The 19,602-nt window shown below is 43.7% G+C and overlaps 1 protein-coding gene across 1 annotated transcript; it reads right to left on the bottom strand.

Annotated features, from left to right (window-relative positions):
* Window positions 1-432: 432 nt before the first annotated feature.
* On the bottom strand, window positions 433-19,506 carry SNAPC4 (small nuclear RNA activating complex polypeptide 4). Its single transcript, XM_074161144.1, has 23 exons — window positions 19,278-19,506; window positions 18,187-18,227; window positions 16,974-17,132; window positions 16,301-16,426; window positions 15,355-15,433; window positions 14,643-14,724; window positions 13,659-13,763; window positions 12,995-13,067; window positions 12,519-12,683; window positions 12,142-12,289; window positions 11,011-11,117; window positions 10,638-10,732; window positions 9,906-10,000; window positions 9,193-9,278; window positions 8,070-8,480; window positions 7,164-7,253; window positions 6,714-6,954; window positions 6,538-6,608; window positions 6,113-6,211; window positions 5,832-5,859; window positions 3,087-5,185; window positions 1,825-1,955; window positions 433-940 (listed from the first exon to the last, which is right to left on the bottom strand). Exons 1-22 carry the CDS (start codon window positions 19,465-19,467, stop codon window positions 1,836-1,838), a joined length of 4,710 nt encoding a protein of 1,569 aa, XP_074017245.1. The 5' UTR covers window positions 19,468-19,506; the 3' UTR covers window positions 433-940; window positions 1,825-1,835.
* Window positions 19,507-19,602: the final 96 nt, after the last annotated feature.

Genomic DNA, 19,602 nt, shown 5'->3' with positions numbered 1-19,602 from the left:
GAAGGGCCCTCGTAGACAAGAGCTGCAGCTCACAGAGCTCTAAACTCACCACTACGCCCTGGGGAAGCTCAACCAGGGCAGGGGAACGAACCTTTTGCAGCACTTTCCCACTAAGTTTTACCAGCTTTGACTCGGCTACCTTTGCACCTCTCTGTAAGACAGAAATTGCTGGTTTATGAACGAAGAAACAAGTTTTTGTTGAGTGATTTGCTCATGTCTGGATGGGGCAGGCAGCGGAAGAGTCAAGAGGGAATCCAAGCCTAATTCAGTCCTGCAGTTTTAGCCACATCCATACTCATTTTTCACGTTCTCCCTGGTTTTCACGCAGCTTACAAGCTTCATTTTTCTCATTAGCAATCACACTCATCCACACATTATTAAAAGCACTATTTACCAGGAAAAAAAACCACACAGAATACAGTACTAATTTTTAAGTGAGAAAAATAAAACATCTGTATTTCAACAAATACTCAAGACTCATTTTGATACAAAATTAAACTGCTGCTTATTCAGCAGTACTCAGTCAGCTATCAAGCAAAACCACTGTCACAGCACTAAAAAAAAAAAACAACCAGCCAATGAAAAACATATTCTGAACATGGATAAACATTCACATAAATAGGGGATAACACAAAAAGGAAATAAATAACCATCATTGCTGGTTTCCCCAGATCTCCAGCGATCTTCTCCCCCAGCATCCATGGCAGGTGCTAGTTTGAAAGAGAACAGGATTGGTCTGAAAGACTTTCCCCTCCATCCATTCTGTTTCATTTTCTGCAGCTTGTCTAAAGATGCAGACTTTGTCAGGCGATGGGAAAACCAGTCCGGCCATTCTCCTCTTTTCCCCAGGTCCACCAGTTTGTTGGAAGTGTTAAAAGTGAATAGTGCAAAGAGTATCTCCTACCGCCGTGCAGGAGGGCAGACCTCACTCAAACGACTCCTGTAACAAAGCACAAACAACTCCTTTAGTCACAGCATTTTTATAAGAAAGATGGCATTTTGCAGTTTCTAAAACCAATTCTAAAGAAAAAAATCCATCTGACAACTATGTGCATCAAACACCGTTCATGTTCATTTGGCCTATTTCACTCAACATCTATTAAGACATGACACAACCGTACCCTATAGAAGCTCCCGTTATACATGTATAGAAATGAAGCCATACAGGGGGGAAAAAACCACCACAAAGTTGTTAAAGACAAACTCCAGTGAAGTACCTGCTGGTCTTAAGCCCCAGTTTCCCACCAGCTTTTAGTACTATTTTTCAAGACTCACAAGTCAGGCTGCAGAGGGCTAACTGCACAAAGAGCTGCCCCTGCCTGCCCAGGATCTCAAGATTCCCTGACGGCCCCGAGCAAGCGCACCTTCCCACCAGCTTAATGGAACCTACACCAAGGATTTACTGCAGCTTCTGCTCCAAACTTTTAGCACTCACACACACAAACCCTCTCCTCAGCAGTAGCTGCCCAGGCTTTCCTGTCCCCCAAGTTATGACCCTCAATTAATAAACTAGTCTTGTTTTAGCAGGCAGGCCTGTAGAGTGCTACCAAGTAGGTATAATACCAGTGGGCTGCCAGGTGTTCGAACTTCATGACTTTTGTATGTAATTTTATCATGCAGCCATCCACTTTCCCTCCCCCTGAAACTCAAAGTATTAGCCTTAGTCTATGATTAACGGTGATTGTAGAACTCAAGGGAACAGGAGTCGAGATAACTTCAGTCCTCTCCCAGGGTCATGATTCATTGTCTCAGCTGTACCAGACAGAAGTGTTTCAGGTTCTGTTCTCAGTCAAGAAATACAAGGTTCACTGAATAGCTACTAACACGTTTCCTTCTCACACCCTCTTCCTTTTCCTGAAACGGGTACTTCTCCTGATTTGAGGAGCACTGGCACCAGCCACATCAGTGCAGGAATCCAAGACAGATTGTGCAGCAATCCCTTCAGCTCCCGAGCCCTGCAACATAAGCAGAAGAGACTATCAACACCAGGAGTGCTGGCATAATTGCAAAAGAACCCTTTCAGCAATTCCTGTTGTAGTTTCTGTCTGGGCAGAACCATTCGTTACAGACGTTGTGAGCACCACCATTCGTTAGGGATGTTGTGTGTGCCTGCCTCAATTGATGCTTTAACTTTCCCTGCTGGAGCCAGACAATGCCCCACACAACACAGATCAACACAAATTGGATTTCTCGTGAAATATACTCCAACTGCAAGGTTTTCATTAAAAAGCACCAGGAAAAAAATCTGGCTGCAGCATTAAGTAAGGCAGTGGGATGGAGCCTAGTGGAAGATGGCACAGGACAGAGGTTGGCAGTAAAGATCAGGCAGTGAAGAACCGCTGTCGACTTTTGGACCAATTGCTCACAGTTCAAACTACACTGAACTTTGCCCAGACCCAAAAAGTCGGAGCCAGAATAGGAGGACTGCTGGCTGTTAATATGGGAAAACTCTGATTTTTAGGCAGCTTTGCCATCTTTCTATAGAAACAGCCAGTTATATTGTTTATTCATCTTCATTAGTGGTTGGTTTGTTTATTTTGGAGCCACAACGAATTGAAAAGGAAGCTTGAGCTACACAACTTTTTGTAAGAAACAGTACTGGGCAGTAATGGATTTACCTTAAAAATCAGACTGATTTTAGGTGAACATTGTAGCTTACATCGATCCTTATACTCCAATAATCTCTAGTCATATAAAACAATTCGGGCTGAAGACCTCGCATGGCAGTAAGAGCAAACATACACAATCCCCCTGATATTATTGGGGCTTAAAGGACACGCAATGAAAAACAAGGGCCCGATTTCAAACATACAGGAGTCAGTGCAGCAGATTATAAACTGTAAGAGGAAGGGGGCTTTGATACCCACTTCTGGAAACTATTATGTCAAGTTTAACGTGGTACATAAAACACAGGCTTTTACCCTTGTGAGGACTAAGGGCTCCCAGCTGAGCTAGAAAACTTTTTATCCGCCACAAAACCATGCTTACTCAAAAGGATCAAGTTTCTGCTACCCTGGATTCCAGGGGGGTGCAGTATTTAGCCATCAATAACTTTCTGGTTTTAGTCTCTGGCACCTCTGTTTTACCTGATTTAGTAAATCAGCGTCTTTGTTTCCAGGCTCATCGCCAACTGTCCCATCCAACCGTACACCTGCAAGTTCATTCCCACAACTCTCTTCCTCAGACTCTTCCTTCTCACTCTGCCACTCCTCTTCATCACTCTCGCCATATTGCTTCCTGCTGGCTGACAGAGTTGTTGCCACTTTTGGAGGAGGCAGAGTCGCTAGTACAGCCGGGAGTGTAAAGGCTGCTAGGAATCTGGCTTTCAGTAGGAGGTAAGCGGGGTTATCGCCCAGTTTCTGCTGTACCAGCTCCCCAATAGCGTGCAAATCAACCCCAGTGCCCTCACCCTGACTGGCATCAGAAGGCAGAAGACATGCTGCTTGCTCTTCTAGAGCTGCTTTCTGCAGAAGTAGCTTTGAGAGGGTTTTTATGTTGCACAGAAAAGGTGGCAAATAAGGCAACCTGGTTTGCAGTGACGGTACCTGGACACCTTGTTTTCCGCTCAGCCACTCCTTCACTACCCCCTCGTCTTCAAGGGAAATCAGGCTGAAATCAAGTGGATTCTTTTCTGCACTGGAGGTGGTGGGCTGGGGTGGACTCTCAGCAGGCTGCGTAGTTGGAGGTTTGGAGGCAATAGGTCTGTTTTTCAATGCTCCTGCAGCAAAGCACTCAGAGTTCCTTGGGACACTGCTATGGGGATCTCCCAGCTGGAGCACAAGCCCTTTTGTGACGATGCTTGGATTGGAAGATGATCCATTTGTTGTAAAGGAGTCATGGCTCTTTCCTAAGCCAGTGAGACTTGACACACACTGGGAATCAGCCCCTTGACTGCTTGCAGGTGGCTGTGTTTGGGGCAGCAGCACAGCACGCAGCGTTGGTCCATCTGCTGGAAGAGCAGCCTGAGCTGCAGAGGAGTCAGAAGCCTTGGAGAAGCCACCTGAACGTGCAGGCGTTGCAGAAGAAACGCTGGATGTGGTGCTCCCAGGACTCCCTGAGGTCATAGGTAATAGAGTTGTGGAATGATTAGTTGTCTTTCCCGAAGGTTCTGCTAACTGGGCACTCGGTGCTTTTGTCTCTGCACCGCTGGGCTGAGGTGCGTTTGCTCCTGCTGGTGCAGGAGGCACTGCTAAGCTCGAGACATTGCCATTGGAAGTCACTGTTGTCTGACACGGACTTCTCACAGCAGCAGCTGGCAGTCCTTGGGGAACACCCACCACAGTTTGTACCGTGGTGGGGAGCAAAGCCTGGGGCGTCACGACCCATGTGAAAGGCAGAATGCTGTTGGGAATCAAACACGAACCAGCTTGTGGAGTTACAAGAGCAGGCAATAGATTGACTGGTCCCTGTTGTGGCCCTTTACTGTTCAGCTCACAGGTAACTGGTGTGGAAAGAGACAAGTTGGTGGTGCCAGAGTCAATGCCAACAGGCACCACTGTAATCTGATGTGGCACAAAAGCTTGGTTCTGCAACACTACTGAAGCTGAGCTACCAGCCACGACCTGGCCATTGCACCCTCCCTGGTTTGGGGCCTTCTCCGCTGCAGCTGGATTCGGGCCTGGAAAATCCCCTCCTTCAGGGCTACTTTCCAAAGCTTGCTCTTTTAGTTCCTTATTAGATTGCAGTTCTGTCCCTTGTGAGGAACCAGGGCTTTTCCCAGTTTCTGGCACTGATGAGGAATGGTTTTCAAGCACAATAGCAGTACAAGTTGATCCTGCAACAGGAGTAAATGCTGGCAATGGAGCTGGTGCACGCTGTACTTGGCTGTTTGCACAACCAACTGCTGCAGGTTTGCTCCCTGCTTGCGCAGAAGGAATGATTTGCTGTGGTGGATGCTGGATGATCAGAGGCCCCGAAACCAGCATCTGTGGGGCAACAAACACTGTCCTCTGCACAGCTTTCTTAGCCCGGGATTCTCTTAGCCGCTTCTCTCTCAGTAATTCTGAGACAGTTTTGGGCTTCTGCCTTTGCCCTTGGGCTGGCAGAGCTGCCTGGATGGCAGGAGCACTGCTCTCCAAGGCAGCAGCAGAAGTCTCCCGTGCTTTTAAGGCAACAGGTCTCCTGACAGCACTCCTTGGTACGCCCCTTCGCGAGTTCCTCTGAGTACAAGCTTGTGATGAATTGCCTATAGAGAAGGGGGAATGAAATAAAAAAATTAAGGTTGGAAAATCTTTTCAAAAGCCATTCCTTAGCTATTAAGCATCAAGTGCCCTGCACAGGAAGCAGCAAAATTCCTGTTCGTGAGAGTTCCTACACACTACAGTTTTGATTTAATTAAGGCCTGTCCTGACATCCTTCCATAACTCTAATGCCATAGGTTACCACTCGTTCAGGAATGATGTTATTTTCCCCAGCAATCACAGATGGGCTGGGAACGCACCTTAACGCCGCACACAAGGACCTGTACTGGTCAGTACTACACAGGCACTTTGCACCAGTCAGGATGACAACAACAAACTGGGGTTTTGGTCAGTGCCAGCACGTTCACTACAGCCAGCACCTTGCTGGAGAGAAGCCTGTCAGTGATAGTCTACAGAACTGGTGGCCCAGTGCCGCTGGTCCCCCAGCCCTTCAGTATTTTTTTTCCCAGTCCTTACCAAAAGGTAACATATTTAGCCAATAACTGAAAGATCCAAGAGCTAGCAAAAATGAGCATAACAATGTAGTTTTGTTCCAAAAGTTCTCCTTCAGTTAAATTGGTCATTAATGCAACGGTGATGAATTAAGTGAAAGTTCTTGCACATCATGAAAATAAAGGTTCTGGTAGGTACCTGAAGAAGTCTCCATATTTTGGGAAGCCTGCCAAAAAAATTATATTAAATTATACTTCTGAGATATCTCAAGATCATTAAAACAGCACAGATGTGAATCAAGCCACATCTGCCAACATCTGATACAAGCGGCCACGCAGCCAGCATTTTATTACGCGTCTGAAGCAAAAGGAACTGGTAACACGCACACAAACAGCACCACTGGTCACACGTAACAAAAAATCTCTACTTTAGTCAAGGCTTCACTGGAAAAAGCTTAGAAACAGAGCATGTGCAAATACCTGCTGAGGCCGCCTTGTGTTAGCCCTAAGAAGCTCTGACTGCCTTAGCCTTCTCTCACGAATGATCTTCATGCAGCCATTGGTATCAATCTGAAAGAGCTGCAAGATGAGAATTTCATTAAAATTTGACCGAGAACAAAAATGTTCTGGTAGAGCCAGTGACAACACTAGATGGATGGGAGAGGCTTCACATGCGAGATTCTGGGGACATTCTTACACTTACAGAAAAAATCCTGATAGTTTTAGATTTTCGATGCAGGATTTATTTAAGAAACATCGTATGCAAGCCGTGAGGTCAGACTAATCCAGTAATGAGATGATTAGTTTAAGGAATAAAAATAAACTATTTATTTAAGCATCAAATACAGAAATAAGGACTACCACTGTTTGAAAGCAGATAATGCTACTGAGACAGTAAAACCTACCTGAATGAAAAGCGTGAACAGCGGAGTGCTCGCCAGACTGACCGACTTAATCTTCTCTTGAATATAATCAGCTAGAAAACAGTCCAACATCAAAATCAGCCAGGCATTCACTTACAAGAGGTCAGAAAGTAGGGACAAAAAGTAGGAGAGCAGTATCCCTAATGGGTCACCAGTACCTTTTGTGTGATGAAAAGCCATCTTCCCAGTTTGCAAGGTGCAAGGCAGTAGCACGTTGCCCACCCATGGTGTCACTGCCATTAGAAGCTTTCTGTCAAGGTTCATTCTCCTCAAACGCTCTCTCTCTTGACGATATGTTTTCTCCGTGATGTTCTGCAGCCCCTGAAGCTTCTGGCCAGACGTACCAACTCCAGATATTTTTGTTAGAACGGCGGCAGAAGGTTTCAGTATCTTTGATTGCTGTGCATGAACAAATACATAATTAGAGTTCCAATTAGGAAGGTTCTGCCATAATTAGTCCCAGGAAAAACTATTCACAGGGCAGTTATGAAAAAAAATCATGAGCTTTTCCTCTTGGGAATACAGTGCAAGAAGGTATGTGATTCTATCAAAAAAACATTTTCCAGCGCTCATGTCACAAGAGCAAACAAGAGAGAAGAGGCACTTACAAGTTTCCTCTGAAAGCACGTGTTATATCTTAATACTCTTCTCACGTTCTCCAGGCTAACCCGTAGCACTTGTTTTCCACACCTGGAAGCCTTAAAATAAAAGCATACAAGAAAAGATAAAAGGGAAAGTATCTCACAGAAAATTAGTTGCAGTGACTATACACAGAAGGTACAAAAGTTTTCAACATTCCTGCTGTTTGAGAGTATCTTATTAAATGAAATCAGCCCTGAAGTGCAGACATTTACCTTATCTTTTAGTCCTTGTGCATTATCGCAATACCAAATGTCTGTTTCATAGAAGCCTTAGTGTGAAGTATCTACAAAAACCCACACAGAGGGTCAGAATTTATTGGATGATTCTCCTTGCATTTTTTAAGTCAGAACAATTTTACTTATGCGAACTTAAATAGCAATTTAGACATTTAATATTTTGCTAAGGAGTATCTTTCTGCAAAAATGTGGTAGGAGGGTTTGTACTGTTTCAGTACCTGACCTGGGATGAAAACACAGCTCAGAATCAGATACAGATGTAGAAATAATTTAATTCTTCCAAACTCTAAGCCAAAGTGCCGTAGTCACCAGGGTACAGAGACACCACAATTCACTGGACAATTCTGCTGTATGACGATCTAAAGAAAGTTTTGTTTCTGTGATACTACATCTAGACAAACAGATATTTTCTACGAAATGCACGAGGAGGCAGTGCAAGAAATTTCTCTTCAATCCCACATCTGTTTCCAACAGCACCCCCCAATGGCATAGTGAGAAACAGCCAACAGAGGCACAAGAAAGATTTCGCCATTTCACTCATCACATACTCTCTTTACTGCAACAACTGCATCTCCTGGTCCTTTCTGATCTAAGCTCAGACCCCATCAAGAACACATTGAGAATCCCAAGATTTACCTTGTTCATTACTTCCACTGGATTCTTCACAATGATATCCGTTGAATGGGGACGTGCGATGCCTCTCAGGAGGGTGTTCAACTCTGTGGATGTATTGTCAGCTCTGTCCTTGTCTCCATTGCATGTTGCGCTTGGAATTTCACTGCTACTGGTCTTTGCATCAGCACTCGTGGGCGAGAAAAGGAATGGAGTTTGGTATCTTCCTTGGTTTGACTCCTGTGTATTTGTCCGTGTCGGAATCCACAAATCGATGCTGGGAAATGCACACTCCTCCTTGCTTGTTGTCTCCTCCTCACTTGTCGTCTCCTCCTCTGAACTGTCTGGTAAGTCCAGTTCTGTGTCTTCGCTGCTGCTCTCCGAAGAGCTGGAACTCTCTTGCACATGTCGGCGTTTTGTTGGCCTAGATCTTTTCTGCTCAGTCAAAAAAAAGCACAAGTTTTAGACAGTGTTCACTCTTGACTTGCAAATCTCTCAAATCACTAAGTTAAAAAGCTTTATGAGGCAGTATCCTGTCAGTAAGGTGTGACTTTCAAATGGATAGTTCTGCTTTACTTCTGCTAAGATTAACTACATACTGTACAATTGACAGTTGCCTTTGGACACAGATTTTTATTGGTTTAGATTCTTGTATGCAAAGAAAAGCTACAGATTGAGACAAGTTTGTGTTAAGAACTGGTGCACATGGAAGTAAAAACTTCCAGTGCACAAACAGAGCCCCATCTCAAAACATTCGGGTTTCCATGAACCCTTCCCTAGGGCAGGTCTTTGCCAACGGAAACAAGACTCTCTTTAACACGGGCTGAAGCAGCCAGAATTTCTGGAGTGCCAAAAACTGGCAACTCATGAAGTACATACATGAAAACCTAGGTATATCCCATCCTTACAGGCACTTCAGGCAATAAAGAAATTCTGGATAATATACAGATATATAGCAAATTAACTTCAGACCTTCAGAACAACGGCTGCTTTAAGATATCAAAAAATGAGACCACAAACATCCATGACAAAATCTTGACTGTGTGAAATCAATGTCAATTTTTGCATTGATTTAATAGGATTTTGCTTTTAGTTTAGAGAATCTCAAAGAGATGGGACTGAGACATAGCAGGACTTTGTACAATACCTTGGATCCAATCATGAGTTTCCACTTGCTGAGACATTGGGAGCCAGTTCGATGTGGCAATTCAGAAGCTACTTTACTCCAGTGACCTATAAAGGATGAAGAGTAGAGCACACTGATTAATGCAACAAACTGGGCAACAGGCCTTTGCAGTGCAGAACTTTATACACATATTATACATTTCCTTGTATAAGAGACAGAGTTGGTATGAGTGGATCTCAAAACCTTAATACTCATTTGTGTTCAGACTTCGCGCTACTACACACTCAGCTAAAGTTAGAAACTACAACAAATGAACCAGTGATGAAAACCTTCGCAGAACTACACGCTCCCTTTGCAGCAGTAATAAGAGTGCTTAAAAGAAATCTTAAGCCAAATGCGGAAAAGCTTCTGTTTGTTAAGGAAAGTTGTCTTAGAGAAAATAAGAGAACTCTTTCACAGGCTGGTTAGAGGGAAATTCACCCCTCTGAACTGTCCTAGCTCTTCCTAGGACAACACCTTGCTAACACACCTATAGAACTCTTTCCTACACAGTTCCTCAGTAACTGAACTTCCAGGAATACACTACCCAATATAAGGAAGGTTGCAATCATCAGTATGAAGCAGAGCCTGATATTATCAGCTGCAGGGCTTAAAATAAAAAAGGGGAGAAAACTTAAATGATAAATTCCTTAATAATACTCACTTCTCTAAGATTCAGCCACGGAAACACTTACCCAGGCCATGCTTTTCAACCAGTTCAATTAGCTGCTCCTCTTCCTCTAAACTCCACTTGCCTTTCTTTACATCACAGTGCAACGCTTTTAAGTACCTTCAAAATGAAAACATTAAAGTAAGGAACATTCAATCCTGCTTGTACAGCTCTGATCAGCACTGCATACTCCGAGGCTGAACAAAACCAGTATTCCTTATCAGATCTTCCCTTTGTCCAAGGGGTCCCATCCCTACTCCCTTAATACAGCACAGCTACATTCTCTTTATTCTCAAAAATATCAGGCCACATCATTAAGAATTACAACAAGCAGCTGTAAAATGGGTCACTGAAATTAGGACATACTGTACTCGAGTCTCCTGAAGTTGGGTCCAAGGCTGAAAATTGCTCAGCACTTCATTATTGGTGTTTAGTTACAAGAAGTCACCGACTAGATCGTTCTCACAGCTACAGACAATCCTTGAATGACAACCTTCCCTCCCTGCATTCACGCACTCACATTTAATGACCCCTTTGCTTTATTTTGAACATCCTTCCCAACTTCTGCTAACCCACAGGCAACTACACTGAGGGAGTAGCGCGTCACAGGCTACAATAAACTGTTCTCTGTTCCACTTTTTACAAAACACCCCTTAAGGTGACACTGGTGTAAGTAAACCAAATATATTTGTACTATAAGTTGCATCTTGGCTCTATGTAAACTTGAAAGCACAGCTGCTACACTTAGCGTACTTACCGATCCCTGCACTGAGCATCGCTCCTCCCGGGCACTTCTGTCCGAATTTTGTACCAGTCACGCTCTCCATACTTCTTAACGGCAGCCAACAGCATCTATTTAATCAGACAAAACAAGAGTTGAAGTTCTCATCAGTAATAATCCCAAGAGGCCTGAGACAGAAGCAGTTATATTTGTTTCCACTGCGTTGTAAGTCTCTGAACTGAAGTTTTTAGGAGCTTCTAAGCCTTCTTGACTTGTAAACTGCCCCCCTTGGTCTGTTTTACATTCCTTTGTGCCACTGTTAAAGCTCAGATGTATATAGCCATCTCAACAGTCCAACCTGCCCGCTTTTTGCACCCTGCAATTCTAGGCCTCAGAGAACGGAGCTTACAGCATCTTCCTCGGGTGTCCAGGGTCCTTTCTTCAAACTGGGGTCCACGCTCTTTGTCCATCGGTAAATCAGCTGAGCAGAATCTCGTCCTTCCATGTAATAAGCAACTAGAAATGCAAAAGTATATTTTAAAGTCTGTCGCAAACACAGAATCACAGAATGATACAGGGTTGGAAGGGACCTCTGAAGATCTGCATGTTTTTAAACAGTGGATCCCCATAAGAACCATTTAAATCTCAGCTTAAATACTTAAACAATGGTACACAACAAGAATTGAGAGAGCATGGCATACACAAAATGGGACTATTTATAATGGCATTATCCATACAAGACACATGACGACCCAACAATCCATCATGCAACAACAGAGAACTGCTAGGAAAGCTTTCAGCTCCAATATGTATCTGAGACGTTCAAGACACCAGGTGTTACGCTCACAGGCTTGGATTTAGGACCCCAGATACTGGGTTACTATTCTCAACTCCGGTCCTCAGCAGTCGTGCTGCCTCCCACATGTCTGAGGAACAGGAGTGTCAGTGCTGAGCCCCTAGAAAAGGATTCTGGGCACAGCACCGAAAACTGCCAAAACAGCTGGTCATGACTGAATACTGCCTTTCTAGGGAGAACTCTGATGATTTCGCTACAAAAAACAAAGCTCACACAACCATCAGCACTTGTTAGTAACTCTCTGCCAGTTTCAACCAAATTTCAAAGATGGATAAAGGTTCCAAGAGATACTAAGTTCTTGGTGATACAATGAAACTTCCAGGTAGGCACAGGAAAGGCACGTATCACTGCTCCCACCAAGAAGAGAGAGGGAAAACTTAACTTTCTCTTTCATTCGTCTCCCCAACAAGGGATTTTTAGAAATCTGCACATCTGTAGTTTCAGATGAGCCACAACAATGTTGTGCCCTGCCTAGATCACCGGCTGGAATGGTAAGGTGAAAACACAGAACTATGACTATCCTGGAAATGGAAACATTCACAGGAAATAAGACTTCATTAATTCCCTGAATCAGAGCAGGCTGGGTGCTCTCCTGCGCACAAACATGAACAGACATAAGCCTGGGAGAACAAAAAAAAAACGTTACAGGTGAATGGAAGGCATTTTCACTTGTAGGTCACTTACTTTTCTTGTATGGGATATGACTTCCCACTCTCATCTCTTGAACAAGCTCTAAAAGCATCTGGTCTTCACTTTTGGTCCATTCTTTCCTTTTCAAATCTTTGTTATAGACTTGATACTTCTGCAAGCACTGGAAAGGTGTCCTGTTGGTCTTAATACAATGAAAACAGAGATATGCACATACTTGGTTATTTATGAGGACAAAAAGCAAGAGGGAAAGGCTGAAGTACCAAACTTTTTTGGTACTGTTCTTGAATGTGTCACAGAAAACCGTTAATTAACAATGAATTAACATTAATGTTTTCGGACAATTGACATGAGACAGAGTTAGGCCAGAATTAACTGTCTTGTCACTTATTTCTGAGCTCCGAAGACCTTACCCCCAACTCCTGGGCTATCGCCTGCCAGTCCAGATAACCATGTTTCGCAGCTATCTTCTTCAGCCTCTCTATTTCTTCCTCAGTCCATTCCTTTTTGTTGATGCTTGGATGCTCCCAATTTTGCCAGAACTTCTTCAGTTCTTCTGAACTACGCTGTCCATCAAACTAAATGAAACAGCAAAAATCTGTTTTGTATTGTAGCTAGACTGAAACGCCTAGACAGACAGGAACACTGATACAGGGAATATATTTTGCACTCCAGATATGCCTTACTGATAAGTTTTCCCGAATTAAATCATCAAATTTAACCAATAACATCAAATTTCCAGTGCTTCTGTGCCTGCCAGATCACAGAATAGTTAACTTTGAGAAATGCAGGAGGGGAACACTGGACACAAACTAGACCAGGTCAGGTAATTCTCAAGAGAAGGGACACAGAAATCAGAAGTAATAGAACAGCCGATCTCCTGACTTACGTGGATGTTTGAAATTTTCTCCCAGTCATGCTCATCGAATCTGTTTCCTAACAAGTCACTTTCTGGGAGTTGACTAAAGCAGAAGATACAAAGAGAAAGAACCATATTAAATGGTTAATTCAGTAGACACTTTGTCTTCCTGATCTTGCTTCATCTTACTCCTCCCCACCTATCACTGATACCCACAAGAACTGAGCACCCACTATCTCAAAGCATCCGGCTCTTTAACACAGTCACTTTACCCAAAACAATTTTTCTTCTTGAAAAAAAAGTCCCCTATGAGACGATGTTGGTTTAGCGGGCGAAATTATTAATGCAGTGTCAAAATACATTGCTCCAGGCATATTAATGAGCAAAAGCTCAGAACTACTGAGCTCGCTGCTTCCTTATTGCCAAATCAATAACTACTTAAACCAGCACCTCTATATGGGGTATAGACACTACATTTGCATATCAAGACCCCAAACACGGTTCTTAGTAAAGAACTGTGGAGATGAGAGCTTTATAGAGTTTCAACAGCACTTAATTTTTCGCAAGCTAACACATATAAAGCTGTCTCCAAATGTCATATCTAGAAGTACTTGAGGAAGGAGGGAATTTTAAGAGGTAAACTCCGAGAACAGACTTTGATTTTCACCAAGAACATAAAAAAATGACTTCTCACTTAATGGCCTCTACTTCTTGCTCCACTTCTTTGATTTGTTTTTCCAAGATCTGTTTCTCCATTTCAGTCTTGACTTTTTCCAGTTTCTGATTCCAATAATTCATCCTGTTCAAAGACATTTCTATCATCACTTAATATCACTAGATGGGAATGAGGCTGACGGCATCAGAAGACGTACGGCAAAGACTGTTTCCCCAGCAGTCTCTCATTCAAGTCTCTCATTCTTTCCTTCAAGTTTACTTCCACACAGCACAAAACTGCTGTTGTTCTACATTTTCCCACACTGCACACTCGTTGTCCTATTTTTGCCCCTTCAGTGCAAATCATTGACCCAGAAAAGGTCTCAGGTTAATAATTTTGTTATTTACAGAGAGGACAGTTGCTGCAACAGCAACAAAGACAGACTGTACCAGCTCCAGGCACAGAAAACTCTCGCTGGACACCCCATTACGACTCGCTGCCCGTCACAATTCCAGTTTCAAGCCCTGCAGACTATTTTAAGTTATACCACTATGTCAATGGGAAGAAATTAATGGCCATAAAATGCCACAATACCTCCAAAACAAAATCTTTCCACCTGCCAGATACCCCCAAAACAATCATCAAGCGTCTACAACCCAACCTGAATGCTGTCACCTATGGCTTATGGTCAGAACACTGCAGTCCAAGACCCTTCAGTACCATGCGCTCACCCAGATAATACAGATGTCAACAAATAATTAAGATGCTGCTACCTACAACAGTGTCGTCCTCTGCACTGGTGCCCACAGGACAGGGGTGCTTGGGGACCACTGTTGTAATTCACAGAGTGGCTTTCCCAGGCCCAACGGTGACAGTCAAACTATTTCTGCTGTGGTTTGTAACCTTACCGAATCGCAAACAGTTAACACAAGAATGCAAGGAAGGTGGAATCTCCACATATATCCTTTCCTTCCTCGGTATATAATGTTCTCATCAGGAGAAAGATTTTTGCACAGCACTTACTTCAGTAACTTTGGCTGAAGCAGGCGCTGCAAGCGGTCACTTACTACTGATTTCTGCAATAATGTCTTCTCTCTGCTTTTCCCTAGACAAAAAAAGGTATTTGAGCGTTCAGACATTAGTGTTAAACCATTGCCAAGAAAAGAGAAAAAAAAAGATATCCACTGCTTTTAATATCACTGTTGAAGTATCCCCCAGGTCTTCAATAACAGTTCATCTTCATTAGCTACACAATTTTGTAAAGCAAGGCAGCTTCACACCGACTGGGTGAATTGATTCTGTTCTCCACCAAAATGACTAATGTCATGTCTGACTTGGGCAAATCACAGCCTCTTGCTCAGTTTTAGTTTCAAAGAGACCTCAACAAAGATCATCATCCAGGTGTTGTAACTATCTACATGTAAGCATCCCTCGAACTTCTCTCACCTGAGCACCACCCTTGCACAATCTCATTTGGTTTCAGAGTGCTCACAAGGGTTGTTATGTGATGCATCAAAACAAATGCAAATGAAAGAAATGAGTCATTAATGACTCAACGAAACAATTTACAGAGCATCCCATTTAACTACTTTTTTTGTGGAGTCAAGTATGAAATATCAGAAGTGTTGACGTTTAACTGCAAACGATGTCGGGGGGAACTAACAATATGAATATACACATTTGTTACAGCTCTTACAGAACACTGAACAGCACTGAACAGCACAGAGCTCCTTACATTTTGTTGAAATCAGTTGTTCAAAGGATTTTATGCCCTGAGCTGCCTTCTCCTTGGCATCTTCATTGGAAGGGGGGCCCTAATGAAGATTAGATACATTGGAAGAGTAAGATACACAGAAAAAATGTCCTTTCTTCTTAGAACTTTAGCATGAACTGATTAAAAAAAGAGACTGGTAACTCAAACTTGTGCAAACTGTCACATTCAAACTTCTAAGTTAACTTTATTAGCACTAGCTCACAGATACATCAGAAGACATAAGAAAACAAATGCAAATAGATACTTCAAGCAAGTAAGTTTGTCCATGGTTACACAGCACATCCTCAGCTCAGAGCCAGGCCCCGCTGGCATTAGCTGACGGTTGGCTGAAGCAGCATTTTGAGTGTGGGGACACATATTATACGTTTGTACCTACTTAAGATGCACTACCAACTTGGGTAGGATCTAATAGAAAAATTACCAGTCATTGCTCAAATACTATATTAATATATGTATGGTGACAGCTGACATCTTAACTACAACAAAAAGTCAAGATCTCCTTTTGCCAGCGACCTTTCAAAAACACATGAAAAAAGTGGTGACATTTGCCTCAGAAAACTCCGTTTCAAAGACAATCACATTTCAATGAGTACTTTAAACAGGATGGAATTGGATCATGGAGATGAAGACAAACAATCAAAGTTAAGTTGAAAACAAGAATGTTCAAGTGCCCCATGGCTGGAATGCCACTCCTCAGAACTCACTTTCAGCTGTCACAGCCAGACATGGGTTGAACAAACATTTGCAGAAGAGGGTGAGTAAGCAACAAGTGAGGAAGAAAAAGGTTTCAAAACTGAGGAGTAACATTCACAGTTACAACATTGAAACATAACAGTTCTAACACAGTTACAATTTAAATCCATCATAGAAAGATGCATCAGTATGTAATCTAGTTATATTTACTTACAATTCCTGTTGTTTTATCCTTAAAGTATGGCTTCATAAAATGACCCAAAAATATATTTGCTGGTAGATTTCTACCATCTCCTCCCTTTGCTATTTTTGAACCATCAAGCTCGCACATGATTTCCTTCTGCAATACAAGAATTAATAAAACAGTGTCAGTGTCTCCTTCAAATTCCTATTTCAGAGAGCAGTGGCTGAGCCATCACAAACATCCCAGGCAGGGTTCAAATCTGCAGCACGAGATAGTAAATCAGCGTACGTGTTACAGGATTTGGAACTTCCTAAGTTTGTATAGTACACTGCAGATAATTAAAAAAAATAATACTAACTTGCTACAACAAGCTAAAATAAGATATAAAATACCCTAGTAGTGGTAGCATTTTTGGTGATAAGAAAGCACAGAAACATCAGTCAAATATGCCATTTGAAAGGCCAGTCAAGTGACATTGGTTTGATCTGCCATGAAGAAAATGAACCTGGTTCCTGGCAAAGCAAGCTGAGCACCGCACCAGCGTGTGCATACGGGACTTTGACTGCTGCAGCTGATTCCACCGATACCTGCGACGGACTAGGAATGTCCTGGAAAGTTTTACTGGACTTGATGGGCAGGGGAAGATGGCAAATGGCAACCCAGAAAAGAAACGGAATTAACATTTTACACCTGTTTTGCTCACCTGCTGTTCTTTGTTTTGTGCAATGAGAAGCTCAACTTCATCAATCTTTTCCTGGATAACTTCCTGGTACACATGGTTCATCTGCAGACACGTTTCTGGATCCTGTGGCAGACTACTTTCAATATCATCATCGCTGCTGTCATCTTCTCTTTCCATTTCCTTGATGCAAAATTAGGCATTTGAGAGGGGGAAGAAAAGAACAGAAAAATACTTGTTTAGAAAAATAATTATGTTACCTACCTGCTTTTAAGTTATTACTTTTATTATCTTACAAAACTGATTGAGATAAGAACTGGAGGCATGTAACTGTTTGTCCCTCCCTGGCAGTTGTTTTGAATGCTCCCAGAGGCAGGTACCAGCCTTGCCCAGCTCCCCTTCGCCCTGCTCATTAGTTCAGCCTGCTGCTATTTAAACCAAAGTCTGACTCCAAACTTCACCAATGCTTGGTCTTGTGCCATCAGCTGTGAAACTGTAAGTAAACTGTAAAATAGAAGTACTTTACACTGGAGCTCTCTGACCTGACAAATCTCTACTTCAGAACCACCCCTTCAAACTTCCAGCTCATTTGTGCTTCTGCTGAAGCAGTTCTTCCCTTACATGATGTATTACCACATGCTTTGGATACAAAGCAGGGCTGTTTCCTGAAAGTGTTCTGCACCTGGGTCTGGTCTGTACCAGCAGATTTGTCTTCACAAACCAGCTTCTCCTTTCCTGGGCTCTACAGGTGTTAAGATATTTCTCTGCTAAACTTCTTTTATATGAAGTCTGAGAAAGTATTACGTTTAAAACACCACCAAAGGTAAAAAGACTTGTAAGAAGTCTTAGAAGTCCTTTTCCCCTCATGTATAAACCTGTATTCTTCAGGTACAAACCAGTAGATTTCTTGATCACAAGCTGATGATTTCTTTCTCCTGTACAATCGCTCTGCAACCTCCCCAGAAGCTGGTGCGTTTCCAGTGACAGAGATCAGCAAGCACTAGAGCAGCGAGGCCTCTGATCCCAGTCATTTGTTTTCACATGAAGAAGTCTCTCTATTATATGTGAATAACAAAGACCTGGGCAGGAATAACTAAACCTCCAGCTCCTTTATTAATCCTTCCAAGCTACGGAGTCAAGCCAGCTGCCTAGATCTCCCCAGAACAGAGTGAAATTCCCCTTCCTCCTGCTCCCTTCAATAGACATAGAAAAATATGCTTAAAGAGAAAATGGTTACCATTTCAGCAGGAGAATCTGAGTCATCATCTTCACCATCATCTGTTAGACAACAAAAATACAAAAATGCTTACTGCAGTGGGATTAAAAAAACAGAAAGCTTCAAACCCAAAGACTTTTCAATTGAAGAACACAGAATAAAGCCTCGCATAGTATCTCAGACACAACCACTAGAGGTTTCAGGTACTGCCAATATTGTTAAGTAAAAATTATGTTTAGTTATACTCCATATATGCACTTTTTTGTTCCAGAGTAGGAGAAAAGAGCAGTTTCTGGTAACTACAGCAATAACCAAGCTGTGTCTTGGCCCTACACATCTTGGTAAAAGGCTCCAGAGTATGCAGCCAAATGAACATTCCAACCAAATAAAACCCACAAACTTTGTAAGCACCTAACAGCCCTTCCACACTCTTCAGCAATATTTAGGTTTGCATTCAGTGTGGCTGCAGAGCTCTAACATACATTATTTGACTTCATGTGATCAAAACACTGGTGGATGAAGGGACCGTGACAGCCCCCACAGATATATACCACCCTCTCCTTGCTTTGAAAAATTTAATTTTAAGAGGCACAGGCAGGCTGTGAAATGGAAGGGCTTGCACAGCAGTTTGTGTTGTTCATTCAGACGGTGTGGAAAAGGCTACGATTTAACTATTCACAGTATTTGGTGGGCTGTTGGGTTTCACAAGTCAGCTCATCACCACCCGCCCTGACTACAGACCTCCATCAGGAGGCGTGATGGCTCTCTCAACCTTCCCCCCTCGCTTGCCGTTGGTTTCATCATGAAAATATGCAAAACACCGGTGCAAGAGGATTATCCTGCAAGGACGCCTCGCCTCAAGTCCCGGATCCCAGCACCGCCTGTGCGCAGCGCGGGGCAGAAACGGCGGGGCTAACACAGAAACGGGACGAGCCTCCATCCCGTCAGGCCAGGGACGCGTCTCAAGAGCCAGAGCAGTAACTTAACGGAGCAGCAGAAGCACCGGGGGCGGTTGGAGAGGGGCGAGCCTGCTTCGGCAGGGGAGTTGGACTACATGATCTTTATGGTCCCTTCCAACTCTAAAAATTCAGTGAGCCCGCGCCCCGCCGTACCAGTGCCAGAGCTGAGGCTGGAGTCGGCCACCTCGATTCCGGCCCCGCCGGGCTCCAGGCTCCGCTCCAGCTCCTCGATCTCCCGCCGGATCTTCTCCCGCTCCGCGTTCAGGTCGAGGGCCGGGGGGGACAGCGCGGCCCCAGCACCGGGGGGGCGGCGGGCCCCGGGCGGGCCCGGCCAGCGGGACATGGCGGCGCAGCAGCCTCCCGGGCCTGGGCCGCACCGCTTTGCCGCGGGGCCCGCCCCTTCTCCCTCCGCCCAATCACCGCTGGGCACTGCGGTCAGCTGAGCCCCTCCGCACGTGACGCTACCCAGCCAATCGAG

The sequence above is a fragment of the Numenius arquata genome, chromosome 19 (genome assembly GCF_964106895.1).
Source record: "Numenius arquata chromosome 19, bNumArq3.hap1.1, whole genome shotgun sequence".
NCBI lineage: Eukaryota > Metazoa > Chordata > Aves > Charadriiformes > Scolopacidae > Numenius > Numenius arquata.
This window is presented reverse-complemented; position numbering and strand designations above follow the sequence as displayed.

Coding starts and splice junctions, on each gene's coding strand:
- SNAPC4 (XM_074161144.1), bottom strand. CDS start 19,467: ATGTCCCGCTGGCCGGGCCCGCCCGGGGCCCGCCGCCCCCCCGGTGCT. Junction 15,434..16,300: donor AGGATAAAACAACAGGAATT/GTAAGTAAATAT, acceptor AATCTTCATTAG/GGCCCCCCTTCCAATGAAGA. Junction 5,860..6,112: donor ACACAAGGCGGCCTCAGCAG/GTATTTGCACAT, acceptor TTTTTTTGGCAG/GCTTCCCAAAATATGGAGAC.